A 14,204-nucleotide genomic window follows, 5' to 3' on the forward strand; every position below is an offset into this window, starting at 1 on the left:
GACCTGACCACATTCCTTCCTACTGCACCCAACAGTTCTTTGAGTCTCCATTTTAATTTTTTTTTTCCAAACTGTCACCTGTGCTTGTTCAATAATAGCAAGCTACATGGTTGTGCTGGGTCATCTCTTTTTCTGTGAATTTCATGGAGACTGAGCATGGAAATTACAAATTATACAGTTTGAGTCTTCTGTATTGCTCTTTTAAGGTCTCTTTCACAGTGTTAGGCTATGCTTTCTATAGAGCTTAACATAGATGTGTATTTGTCAAAAAAAATCTCAGATGACTTTTTAAATATTTGTTTAGGATGCAAATGGATGTAATGAATAAGAATCAAGGGTAATAAACAGTAGTGACTGTATTCTGACAGCTGAGCATTGAGCCTATATGCCAGAACCTGCTAGAATGTACTATTGCAGAAATTGTTAATTGTGCCAGTCCTTTTGAATATAGATGTCTTCCTGAACTCACCAGCAATACAATAAGCCAGTAAATTTAAGTTTAACCTGCTTGTTATTATTGTGAGCCCTGGGTATGTCAAAGGCTTTTCACCGAGTCAGGGTTATTAATCAAACCTGACTCCCTTTTATTGATTAGACCTCAAACGGTTGGGTTATATGCCACCCTGTTTATATATTGCTATTTAATTTGCAGCCACCCTGCGTGCACTCTATCTAAGTGACAACGATTTTGAAATCCTGCCGCCAGATATTGGGAAGCTCACAAAGTTGCAGATAGTAAGTAATTTATCTAAATTCTTGGAAAATCAATTCACTTTTGCAATGCTTGTAGGAATAGAAACTAGTCAATTTGAGGAGTAGTAGGGGTATGTTTGCAGGAATAGACCACTACACCTGGAACTATTTCTTGTTTACCAGCAGACACTTGTAAATAAATTGGAAGAATTGAGTTTTTAGGAGAAAGGTGGGGGCAGAGGAAGTAGAGTTCTGTTTTAGGCTGCTTTATGGTAACTGAAAATTGTTCTCACTACTTTATGTTCACTCTTAGCTGAGTCTTAGAGACAATGACCTGATATCACTGCCTAAAGAAATTGGTGAGCTCACTCAGCTCAAGGAACTTCATATCCAGGGAAATCGTCTTACCGTGCTGCCCCCAGAACTAGGTAAGATTATGGATAATCATTTATTTATTTGAATAATAACAATAATGATGCACTGTGCTTCCTCTGAAATGAGACCAGTTGTTAAACTCTAGGAAATTATTATACTCAAGTTGTTATTGCTGCTAATATTTACTTTCCCCTCAGAAACGCTCACTGTATCACTCCTGCAGGGGCCAGAAGATGTGTGTTTGGTTTTGTTAGTTTTTTACGTTACTTTTTCCTTGTGTATTAGTACATCTGACTCCCAATATGTATTTAGCACCTTGCTTTATATAACATATCCTAAATATTGGGTCTGAAAAGCTATTCTTGTCTCTAGCTGGGTTTTGAGAACACTATTTGGGTCAGCCAAAATTATGTTAAGCAAAAATGACAGCAGTATAAGTGGCTTTTTTGTGACTGGTCCTGTAAAAATGGAAGGTTGGACAACTAGAGTAAAATATAGCTAAATTAAAGGAATTTTTTGGTTTTCTGTTTCAGTAGCCTACCTTTCTTAGTCATTGATAGCTCTTTCACTTAAAGCAGTGGAGCTGGCTGATGTAATTTCAATTTGTGATATTGGCCGCTATAAATATGATTACAAGTGGCTTACTTCAACCTACAGGGTAGAGTTTTTTTCTTTAAAACTTAAGTATTGATTTTGCTGAATTTGTATTGCAGTATTCCATTTTATGTGAGGGGCATTAACTTCAAAAGAAGTTGTGCCTGTTTGCCCCAGGCCAGAATTTGGTTTCAGATTTTTTTAAAGAAAAAATAAAATATTTTTGTTGGGACTAATGTAGCTGCATCAATTACCTGTTGTTGAAACACCTGTTACACAGCGTTTGTTCATTGTTTCTTGTTATTGTGGATAGTTATAATAGGGAAGCTTCTTTGGTTTGCTAGTACCTTCCAAATAATAGTTCCCAAACCTCAGAAAGATAGTGACTGAAGTTAGCATGATAAAGCAAAATTATTTGTTGACATAAGAACTTGCTTTGACGCATTAGAGAAGGTGGCAGCTGTGTGCCTAAATGTGATGGTCTGCAATGTATGCTTTTTGTTTTACGGAGCAAAGGAAAGAGTCTGCTTTTTTCTATGAGGCGAGGGAAGATGCTTGTTTTGACTCTTCTTGTTTACCCACCATAAGTTTTTTTTGTCTTTATCAATCTCACAGACTATATGATGCTGAGTTTTTTGGGGTTTGTTTCCCCCCCCCCGGTAGATGACAGTTGCTCTCCTTTCATTAATTTCAGGAGTTTATTCCTTGACAAAGATATACTTTCTTTAGCTTTTTGTCAAAGTCATATTTATTTGTAAAGTCCCTTTCAACAGCAATAACGTTTCAGAAGTGTGTAGTATCTGTAAATGTACTTTTCTGTAGCTTCCACTTTTTGGAAAAAAACAAGGCTATAATTTAGGAAGTTAAATGCTGCACTGAGTCTAACCACCTTCTGTGGCTAATTGAATGTTCTAAACCTGCTGCTGCCTTATAAGCATAACAGCAAATTCACTTTAAATGGTTTTACCATCATTGTCTAAACCAAATGGAAACGTTTCAATTGAAATTCTTGCTGTTTGTTTTGCACTGACCTGCAAAACTCAGGATGGCCAAGGGAAGCATTTCTCCATTTAGTTAACATTTGTTTGCGTGTTAGAATAATATCACAATCTGGTAGAAAAAGGACTTGTAATTTTGCCCCACCCGATCAGGATGAGGTGCATTGATACAGCTTAAGTGCTTGTCGTCACCATTTTTTTATTCAACTGCTAGTCTATAAATTATCCTTTCCTCTTCACGTATGAATTTACCAATGTTTCATTTTATGGTCTTACCCAAGATCTTCATTTATGGTTGGTCTAGATGACCTCTAGGGGTCCCTTCCAACCCCAAACATTCTATGATTTTGGGATTTTGGGGTATATTTCCAGAGACCATTACCCTGAAGTCTAGTTTTGTAACTTGTGCAACTTGCAAGCATATTTACTGTGCAAAACAATGTTCTTGGTTGTTTATAGGCAAACATTTGGCAAAAGGAGTTTAGGAAATGGAGCACCAGGCTGGGCTTTGGAGGGCTTGTTTGAGGCCCAGTAGGAGCAGGCCACAGGCAAGCACAAATCTGCTGAGTGATTAGGAAAAGTCACTTTATCTCTCATCCCTTCTGCAAACCAGGACAATTCAAAGAAACAGGCCCCTTTGCAGACGGTTTTAGAGTCTGCCAAGGAAAGGTGGTATGCGAGTGTTACACCCTAATGAACGGACTGCTAATTCCCCAGTCGCCATCTGAGGGAAAAACAATTTTATCTGCTGGCTGAGTTCTCCCTCCTAAATTTTTAAAATTGAATTATAATGTAAGGAGAACTATCCAAATACTTTGTGCTGTGCATGCTGGATAAATAGCTTTTCAATGAGCAGGTCCTATTTGCATTAATTGGAGGTACTGCTGTTCCATTTAAAGTAAACAATCTTTCCTCTCTCATTATCACTTCCATAATTAAAGGTGCTGAAGGCTTTTTTGACTGGCTTAGACTGGTGGACAGCAATGAGTCTTCAGATGTTCATTTACCAGGGAGATGGGCACAATATAAACACCAGAATAAAACAGTGTATTTGAATGAGGAGAAGGGGAGGAGTAGATTAAACTGTTTTTTAAAGGTAATGGAAATAAGTGCAGAAAAAGTCATGGAGAGTAGGGTACGAGAAAAGGCCACAGACAGGCACTGGGATCACAATTTTGGAATGGAGAGAGATACCGATAAATAAAACCCCGCAGTCTGCTCTTAATTGCACCTGATGTGATTGAGCATGGCACGCACTGGTAAGAGGGCTGGGGGAGATCAGTATTGTCCTCCTCTGCATTTAGCAGAGAATACCTGTTACTAATTTAAGAAAAATATTCTTTCCCAGGGGGAAAAGAGGGGTCTAGAAGAGTGCACTGGTGCTCTGGGTGAGGGTGCTTGTCTGTAAATACAGTACGGGTGAGTGATGAACGCAGGAAATGGCCGGGAGTAGGTGGGTGGAATTTGCAGCTTGTTTTTATCATTTGTCTTTCAAAACGCCGTTCATGAGGAATGGTGGTGGGCAGTCATATATAAACTTTAAAGAAGCGCTGGCATTTTTTTCCCTAGTATTTAAAAGGTTATGTGCTGCATTGCGAGACAAATAAATCATGATTCACTGCAACAACAGAGTTGCAGTCAGTTATATAAATTGCCAGGGAAGCACTAAATCTGTCACTTTGTGTATTCTGACCATTTAACAATTGGAACAGTGTTTGGAAAGAAAGCTGAGTAGAAACAAGAACCACGTAAAGTGGCAGATGCAATTAGTAAGATCAATGATGGTGTTTTAAGTTCATTGTATGGTCATCTGGGTGGACCCATGTGTGCCACATAGAAGGTTTTCTTTGCAGAGTCAGGAGTGTAAGAGTAGTGCATGGTGCAGAATATTCACAAAGTTATAGCTGAATGTAAATAGCCACCCAGAGAATGTAACTAACTTATCTGTAGGTTTGCGTTTTTGATGTGAAAACAAATGGCATGATTTTTAAAACCCAGATTCTAATGTTGACTGTGTTCATTACCCTGTCGCCAACACACGTGTGTGCACATGTACACGGAGTTTGCTTGTGTTTATGCATGTGGGAAGAACAGTGATTTCTAAGGATGCATTTTTAATTACCATCCTCTTTTTCCAAAACTGAATGTTGGCATCAATGGCTTTTAAGTATACTGTTCAATACTGTTCTAGTTTATCAAATAATTTCCTCAGGTAAAGGGAGACACTATCAAAACTGTGAAGTTAGGTATATAACTTGAAAAGTGGAAAATTCAGGCTCTTTAAAAAAAGAAAAAAAAAAAAAACCTTGATGGGGTAAGTAGCCATGTTCCTTTTTAAGGAGGGTGAAACATTTTGTAGATTAGATTTGTATGTCAGGATGGCTGAGTAAGTCTTTCATCATTTCATAGTTTTGAACAGCTAAATTATCTTCTGTGGATAAAGGATTGGCTTTAAATAGAAAGTTCAAGGAATCCTGCCAAAAGTCTTGGTATTTCCATCACAGGAAGACATTTTAAAATTTAGGCTTTTGAAATTACTCTAGAATTTGTGAATGAATATTATATTGCGCAAAGTAGTTGCTGCACTTATTTGTTCAAGTTAATATTAATCGAAATAGCAGTTTACTTAAGTAATTATAACGGGCGTGTGCAAACATAGGAATCACTTATTTCACAAAAGACATTTCTTTTCTAGGTATACTTGACATAAATGCCAAACTCTTCTTATTTCAATATAAACTGTCACTGCACTCCACTTGTGCCGCAACACAACGCTGCTCACACCTGCAAACAGGGGTCTGTGGTGCTTGTTGGAAGCCTGAACATCCTGGGGCTCTTTGGATACCAGCTCTGAGCATTGGAAGAAATAATTGATACCTTGAAATTAAAAAAAAAAAAACCAAAAAAAAAAAATGCAACAGAAAAACAACCAACACCTCCCCCCCCCCCCCCCAAAAAAAAAAAAAACCCAAAACCATTCATACTTTTGGAATTAAGGCCAAGGTGGTGTAAGAAAATAAGGAGCTTTACTAAACTTCCTAGTGGATACGCAAAGTAACTTGTTTTCTAAGACTACTGATGTAGCAGTTACTAGTTAAGGAATAATAGAAAAATGTACATAACAAGATTGCTTATGTAGAACAGCATCTTTGTGAATAGATGAATTTGTGAAGTATTCTAATTGTGTTTCTCATTTTAGTTGAAAAAGGTAAAAAAAAAAAAAAAAACAAACTAACACCAAACCCCACCACTTCTTACGTGGCTAGAAACCAGGCTGATTCCACAGAGTACTTGATGGGAGTTAAGGTGTGGGGGCTCTGCAGTTTCATTATACACATGAAGGTGTTTTCTATAGCCCATAATTTAGATTTACACCACAGACATTCGTTTCCTTACATTGCTGTAATTCTTGCCAAACTTCCCAAGATTCAGATTTGATCTTACATTAGTTTTTAAAATATGCAAGTCCTACTGTCGCTTCTCAGATGACTACAGTGTGTGTGTAGGCTTTCCTAATGTTGACTGTACTCTGATTTATAAGTACCATCAGCATAATAGTGATGTTTCTGTCAGCAAATCTCATCTCTTCAGTTGGAGCTGTGGTAGGTAAGAGTACCGCAATTAGAGCCAATCTGAGCAAATGTTATATTTGTTGTTCAATTTGGTTAATTTTACATGTTTCATAGTACCTAAAAGTGGTTTCTCTTTTCTGAGTACTTGGCAACCTGTGTTTGAATGGAATTTTCTAAGATGCGGGGCAAAAGCGATACAGTGAATCCTTTTTGAACTCATTTTTAAACTAAATAGACTTTGGTCTGATGGGGACGCTTCAAAGAAAGAATGCTCTGTTGAGTTCCTGTGTAATTGAGAATCTCAGGGGAGTTTCTGAGGTTGGAAAAAATGTGCGATATATTTCAAAATAAATTCGGATGCTGATCCTCTAAGCCTGTAATACTTCCTGTGCCATTAAAACGTCTTTGATGTTAAACTACTTTGACATCACCTTAATTCCCTTTGTTCCAAAACCCGTCTGCCGTGTAGTGCGTTTCTTGGGTTTCTTCACTGGGAACAGTCAGCAGCGACTGTTGGTTTGCCCCTCGAGATCCCAGTCAGCGCTGGCCATTTGCTGAAGTGAAGGAAACGGCATGCATTTCCAGTGCAATGTGTCGCCCTTCAAAGAGAGAAATCAGTGAAACTTGGCAATACCTGTAAGTCTTCTAGTAAATCGTCTCTCTCTTACATTAGGAATGTGGGAGAAATTAATTTAATTGAGTCGTAAGTAATTTGAAATCTTTTTAGAAAGAGTATCAGAAGCGTTTTGAAGTATTTTCTTGGATTCTTGTCAAAATGCTGTTTCTTCTGCCATTCCCCTTAGCTACCCACATGATGGCATCAGCTGGGTTGGTTGCCTTGGTACCTGAAGGCTGTGTGTGGTGGAGTTTGGCTGTTGAAAGTGTGATTTGTCATGTGGAAGTACAAGCCATTAGCAGAGTGTTGTTTGGTTACGAGTGCCTTGTGTGCTGCATTGAATAAGTTCCTGGTCTGTGGCTTTCATCTGTGAATGTTAATTATATTTACCCTTTCTACTAGTTGTCCTGCTAAGGTCAGGTTTATTGTGTGGAGTGATGGTAGAAATTGCCAGGGCTCTCCCCTTGTTCCCAGAGAGCTAAGCACTCCTCCTGTCATCTGAATATGGAAATGTGAGGAGTTTGCCCAGCCGGGTTAGGTCTATATTGTGCCTCTACTTAATATCTGAGATGTGGTTTAAGGGAGAAGTTCAGCATTTCATCCGTTCTGTTGTCTTGCCTGGGCTTCATCTTCAGTCCTGACGCGTTCTGGAGTGAAAGTCTTCTTGAGCCAGGCTCCCCATTATACTTTGGTATAATGATTCTGGCTGACCTTTGCTATGATGCTGGAATTTTGTATAAATACCTCAGGACCAAGTTCACTTTGTTTTAAACTCTCTTCTATGAAAGGTTGAGGTGGGACAGTGCTGGAGAGTAAAATCCTCTTCCTGTAGAATTGTAATTGCAGTAGCTGAGGCAATACCAATTTGACCTGTATCACTTCACCTTTATTTTGAGGGTAAAGAATTCAAGATTTAGTTGGTCTGCTTTTACTTTTTCAGCTGTGGTCCTTTTGCTAAGAGTTGAAGCAAATGGAGTAGCTATTCTGGGATCACACAGGATAATCAGAGTCTTTATAAACTGTCAAAGGGAGGAGTGAGAGGAGACTTAGCTGTCGATCCTCACGAACTCCATGAGAAGGTGGCACAGGTCACCTTTCTCCCTTCTAGATGGGCAGAAGCAGCAGCAGCGTAAGGCTGCTCAGTTCAGCACCGAAACAAAAAAACTCATTTTTAACAGCGATGAACCATTTGAACCAGACACCACTGGCAGAGTCTCCATCTCCTGATGTTTTTCAGACCAGATGTTTTTCTGTTTGAAATGTCTTTGTTAAACTCCTCAATTACTGAACTGACACAGAGATCTGCTGTTAGATGTATTCAAGTGAACATTCAAGTTGGGGTCTATCTCTGAACTCGTTGGAAATTCTCATTTACATCTAAGAAGCTGTTAGAATAACATGTGCTGTTACAGTATCTGCACTCGTGTTTTCTGTCCCTGAAAATAATTGTAAAACTGAGCATGGGCTGAGGCTTCAATGTTTGGCTTTCAGATTGCTTGTTCAGCTTTCTCATACCCTGTGGCTTCCTGCCGAATGCTCACAGGTGAGGCTGTGGACATTCCCATCTGCATGGTCAGGAAAGCAGTCAGGGGAAGAATTCCAGCCTGCTTCTGTCTGATGGATGCTCTGGAGTATCTGTCTGGTTTATTCGTATGTACTGAATCGGACTTCATTTGAGACTTGACCCTTTTCCCCTGTTCCATAAAACCACCGCAAACGCTGTTTTGGAGTTCTCTGGAGCGCTGGTGGCTCCAGGTGATGTTGTTAGACCTTCTACAAGAATGTAGGGGGTGAGAGGGCAAAAGTGTTGCTGGGATCGATCTTCTGGAGGTGCTTCAGTCTAGGTTTAGATTTACTAGTTGTTTTCTTTTAGTGCATAGAAACTCATCAATAAGCAAATGTGTATTTTTCAACATATGCTATGGAGCTGTAGATTTGTTTATCATACTGAATATTTCTGTGAATATTTCTGCTGGTTCCAAAAAGATTGAGTCACACTTCACTTATGTACAAGAAGTCTTTGCTCTCTGTTGTCTTACAGCTCCTTTGTAACTACTGTTTAAATCTACTCTTATGTTACTAATCCTTCGAAAGTGATAGAGGTCTTCAAAGCAGCAGTGATCTTACTTGTTTGTAGGAATTAAACAAGTTACTGATGCACAGCTTACGTGTGTGTGTGATTGGTGTAAAAGTCATTTGCTTCTGATAAGACTTCGTGGCATAGAAATTGGTATGTATTTTCACTTTTTTACATAGATTTTAAGGCAGCGTTCACAGCTAATTGCTTTGGTATCATTTTTATGACATAATAGTCATGGTATTTCTTCCACCCCCACCCTTAAACCAATCTCTCTCTCTATGGAGACAAAGCACATGCCACAAAAGTAATAAAAATTATAAGCCCTGTAGTGTAAAGGAAATCTAAAACAAGCCAGGACAGACATACTTTTACATATAACCTAAGTTTAAATTTAATGTTTTGGATTGATCCCTTACTTACCCTTTAATAAAACAGGACTCAAGGGTATTTGTCTAAATAAAAAAATAAAATGAATTTCATTCCTCCTGTCCTTATGTATGACAGTGAGAGAGTAAGACCTTTGTGTGGTACGGGGGAAGCACATTTATTTAAACTGCAGTCTTAAGAGGAGTCGCTAAAAGGGATGTGTTAGAGCCCGAGGGCTCTCCTTGAGGTCAGTGCAGTAGGGTGTAGTCTGGAAAGTGAGTCGGTGTATCAATGGGACGCAGATGCGAAACTCAACAGCATACAGGCTAAAAATTATTTCCATTGATTTTAATGAAGCTCCACTAGGGATGAATTTAAACCATTACAAAGAAGCGTTGATCTGGTATTTTACAGCTAGGATCATGTTTCTTATGCTGAATGCCAATGTTCACTTCTCAAATGTCAGAGTTGTTTAATTACTCTATTTCACCTTTTAATTTTTGAAAGTATTTAAAGTGTTGCCAAGGGGTGTTCGAGTGGAAAGGGCAAGTCGGGTTTGTGTTCATTCTGTTTTCTTTTGTTTGTAGTGAAGTAATGCCTATGTACACTGGTCATACCTTACTGTACCTTAAGTATACATACAGAGGATAAATATTATACACTCTGTATAGCATACGTTCTGAGAGGATGAGGAGCTTGTAGTTGCATATAGGAGCTGCTTGCAGGCTGTATCTTATGGACAGGAGGAGCCTGGGAAGTCTGAAGACACCCCTGGTCTAAGTGATAGGTAGCACTATCACTGGCTCCGACGCTGCAGACACGACTGCAGGAGGCAGCATTTTACTTGCTTTTATGAGCTCTTTTCTGACCTTTGCAGGCAGTTGAGCAAAATATGAATGTTCACATAGACCACTTTTTATTTCAACAGCAACGAAGGAACATAAAAAGAAACACGAAGTCTATCCTGCATTTGGTCTAAAACTTGATAGTTATTGAGGGAGGTGCAGGGAAACTGTGGGTGCCTTTTCCCTTTAATGTCACTCAGGATGGGGTGTGCTCCCTGTTATACGAGATGTCCCTTCTGTCCACCCATGGCTGTGGGAGCTCTGAATTACAGCAGTGATAAATGGTATTTTTAGTCGATAGATCGCATAAGCTAAGAATACATGAAAATTAAAAATATGCATACTTTGATTTTTGTCCTTGAATTTTCAAGGGTTTGGTTTGCTGTAGATCTATTTACTGTAGCTTCCAGGTGGCAGCTAACAAGATTTGGGCATTGGGCAGTTTTCAGATCTGCACAGCTTAACCAGTTGGGCATAGGAACAATTTGGTTTTAGGGTGGGTTAAACACAGAAGCTCAGTCACTCTGATGCAATCAAACTTAGTGGTTCAGGATCGTCTTTAGATACAAAGAGTGCTGAGACAGGAAAAAAAAAAAAAGCCAAGATCAGGTATTTCTAAGACCACACAGCTGGCTCCTTTCAGAAGGTTTTTGGCCATTCTGTGCAGGTCATCCACAGCAGTCAGCTCTTGGACCTTTATCTCTGTTCTTCTCTTTTCCAGACTGTTCTCTTTTCAGTGTCTGCTGTGGTAGCAGCATACATCCACTTTGCACACTTCCTACTTGGAAATCTATCTATGCTCAAGATAAAAAGCTTTAAAAACCTGTATCCTTTGGGCTTAGAAATGAGAAGGTTCTTTAAGTACGTTAGACCTGGGTTGTGGGCTATACAGTTTGATTGTTTGTTTATTTACAAGAATAATTTTGGAAATGCTTGAAAATAACTTGAAAAATGTTTCTATGATCTAGGAAGGGGGCTGTGCTGACTTGTCTCGTGGATAGCCTTCTCTTCTCTTGCCAGAGACATGGGACTGCAATGCGTTTCAGTGGAGTTGGTCTCTTTCAGTATGGCAGAATAGCAAGAACCCTAAATGCATTATGAAGAAATACAATTTTAGTCTACTAGTTATGCCAAAATTTAGAGATGGTAAACAAATATTTTTTTAGTAGGCTGATGTACTTGGAAAGAACAAACCAGCAATGACCAATGTAGTCTCCAACCCTAATAATATCTTGTGATTGAATCTTCAGTACTGGATTTTTACTAGAGGCAATTTTGTATTTTGCTTACTAAAAATATCTGAGGGATTTGATGTGTTTCGTGTAGCAGAACAAGTATATAAATTTCCTAAAGGCCTGGGGATAGTGTTCTGCTGATGCTGCTGTTAGACAATATGCATAAAGGCGCATCTGCTGTAGCTCTCTCCCTGGCCCGTGGCTCTAGAGCTGCAGGGATGGAATAACAGCGTTTCTTAGCACAGTGCTGCCATAAAAAGCCTTCTAGGCAAGGAGGCTGTTGGTGGGGGGACAGGGACGCATCTGTAAGCTGTCCAGTTGCGTGGCACTCCTCCAGCGAGCCTGGTACCAGAGCCTTTGCTTCAGGTGGGTTTGAGCATCTCTTCCACGCTGCTGGGTTTGTCTTGGTGTGCTGGGGCAGAAGGGTTTATGCAGGGCCCCCGTGTGTTTGGTTACCGCAACACGTACTGTTCTAGAGGTGCTACTGAGACTGGCACCTCGTGCTTGGGATTCCTGGATGTCCTGTGGCCAGAGCAGAATTAGGTAAGCCCTCGATTCACACATGGTTTCATTGTAAGGGCAGAGTGGACACCAGGATATGGCCCCAAGCAATAAATGGTTATGCAGGAGTGACGTGTTTTCATCCTGTCTCAGTTTTAATTACACAGCTGCTTTGTTCTCGAGTGGCTTGCCTTATGGCAGCAGTATTAGACTTTGTTTCCTCCCCAGTGCTGATCAGGTGGGGCAGGCTCTCCGCGACTTCTTATCCTGCTTAATTTTCTGCCCATTTGTGTCCTTCATTTACAGATGGAAACTTTCGTGTCGAACAGGGAGGAGTTTAAGGCATCAGGTGCCCCCTCCTTCCTGCGAGACAGCCCCCCTTTACTCCCCTGCGGAGGAGTGCCCGCTCCCTGCCTGGTGCTTGCTGTGAGGACAGACGGGTTGTTCCTTTTCGCACTACAACACTTCGTTAAATTCTTCAATTAAAACCCCGGGCTGTGAGGTGGCAGCTGAGCTCTTGCTCCAGCTGTAGGCTGCCAGGAGGGCTCACAGAGGGGCATCCTGGGCAGGGAGGGGGTGGGTTTCAGTGCAGGTGATGGACCTTTGGGTGCCCCAGTTTTCTCTTTAATGAGATTAATTTTACCCTTAGGGCCTCTGCCTTCCCTCTGAAGGTAAAAAGTAATATCTGTACCTGCCCCCAGTGTGTTTTGGGGAAAAACAGGGGGTGGAGGAAAAATGAAGTGATTACTTTGGTGTTGAGACCTACGCTTCATTTTGCTTAAGTCCTCTTTTTGCTGTAAGATTTCTTTGGCTTTAGTAGAATAGTATTTATTACAATTAATTATGTTTAAATGGGTCATGTGGAATTTGGAATGGAAGTGGGTGCACTATGCTGCAGGGATGGAAATATATTGCAGCATCCCCTGGGTGGTAAATTTCTGACGCAGTTCGGGATGCGAGGATTCAGCTGAGGCCCTGGCTATTGAGATTTTGGGAATGTGTGACTTCTTCCTGTAAGCAACAGTGAATTTGACCCATGACGGGGCCAAGCTTGCCTCCCCAAATTCAACTATTTTTTATTATTTGTACACAGATTGATCGTCTTACCTTGATGCAGTACTTGCAGAGCTGTAATTACAAGTGAGTGCTTACAGCATTGGTAGTTTTGGAGAGCAATGTGTGTGGCTGGGGTTTTTTTTGCAGGTAACAAAATGGAAAATCCAATTTGCAATTGCAAAGCAAGCCCCTGAGTGATACATGGTATTCATAGCAGCACCGGTCAGAGGGTTACGGCTAATCGCAGCGCTGGCTTGCATCCCCGGTGGCCTGTGCCTGGAAACTGAATAGCGAGCAGCGTGAGCCTGCACCTTCAGCCAGCACAGATTTAGACCACACCGGTTTCTAGCTTATTAGGTCCTCTTTGTCACAGTACTTAATCCTGCTTCCTGATCCTTGTTAGAACAGGGCTGCCGAGTCCCTTAATAAAGGAGATGGGTGCAAGGCTCCTAACGAGGCGCACTGAAGCGTGAGGCAGCGAGGGCAATTGCCGCCTGACTGACAGGGGGGTTGAAATGCTCCCTGCCTGCTGTTATTTCAAAAGAACAGGCCTCAGACAGCTGACAGATGAGCTTGCTAAGGTAATGGTAGCTTGTTGATAGGCCGATATGAGATGCGTGACATCTTTTCACACGGTATAATGGTCTGTCTTTACTCTAATTGTGTTAACCCTTTTTAGGGAGGGAAACGTGTCAAGGATTAGCTGTAATGTAGAACATGCGCCGGCAGGGCCAGCAGGCACGCGGCTTGCAGCAGCTCCTGTGGCATGCATGTGTGTTCATGCTGCTTACGCGAGCGCCTTCAATTTTGGAAAACAAGCACATCGGGTTGATTTCAGATTTCTCTGACAGCTTGGCTCAGTCAGTCTTCAAAACTTTGTGATTTTTTTTATTTTTTTTTTTTCCTTGTTTCCCATACTTAAAGATTTCTTTTTTTTATTACGTTAGATTTCTGGGGGGAGGCTAGGCCTCTCTTCACTGTAAAATTCCCCAAAATAAAATAAGAAGTCTGTGCTACGGTTTTAAATTTAATTTGAAGAACACAATATTTCAATGGTTAGACTGTCCTGGAATTCAGCGTGTTATTCAGCCTCCTCATAGTCAGGAGGAGTTTCAGTAGAGCATGTACTATTTTGGTTTTGGGTGGTAAACATTTACAAAGCAAACAAACAAACCCCAAGCAAACCCCTAAAAGGTGTCTCAAGTCTTCCCTGTCAATAGAATAGGTAAAACTGGCATGTTGCGAGAATTAAGTTTTTGTTTGTTTTTCTCAG

The 14,204-nt window shown here is 40.5% G+C and overlaps 1 protein-coding gene across 1 annotated transcript in view; it reads left to right on the plus strand.

Annotated features, from left to right (window-relative positions):
• RSU1 (Ras suppressor protein 1) overlaps nt 1-14,204 on the plus strand; it is a gene marked incomplete at its 5' end in the record, with an annotated part of 99,724 nt that overhangs the window by 22,487 nt on the left and 63,033 nt on the right. The window contains 2 exons of the mRNA XM_009641163.2: nt 653-735; nt 1,007-1,121. Coding sequence (XP_009639458.2) covers nt 653-735; nt 1,007-1,121 — 198 coding nt within the window. The remainder of the gene's footprint in view (nt 1-652; nt 736-1,006; nt 1,122-14,204) is intronic.

Source organism: Egretta garzetta, unplaced genomic scaffold, assembly GCF_000687185.1.
Source record: "Egretta garzetta isolate BGI_Z169 unplaced genomic scaffold, ASM68718v1 scaffold30, whole genome shotgun sequence".
NCBI classification, from domain to species: domain Eukaryota; kingdom Metazoa; phylum Chordata; class Aves; order Pelecaniformes; family Ardeidae; genus Egretta; species Egretta garzetta.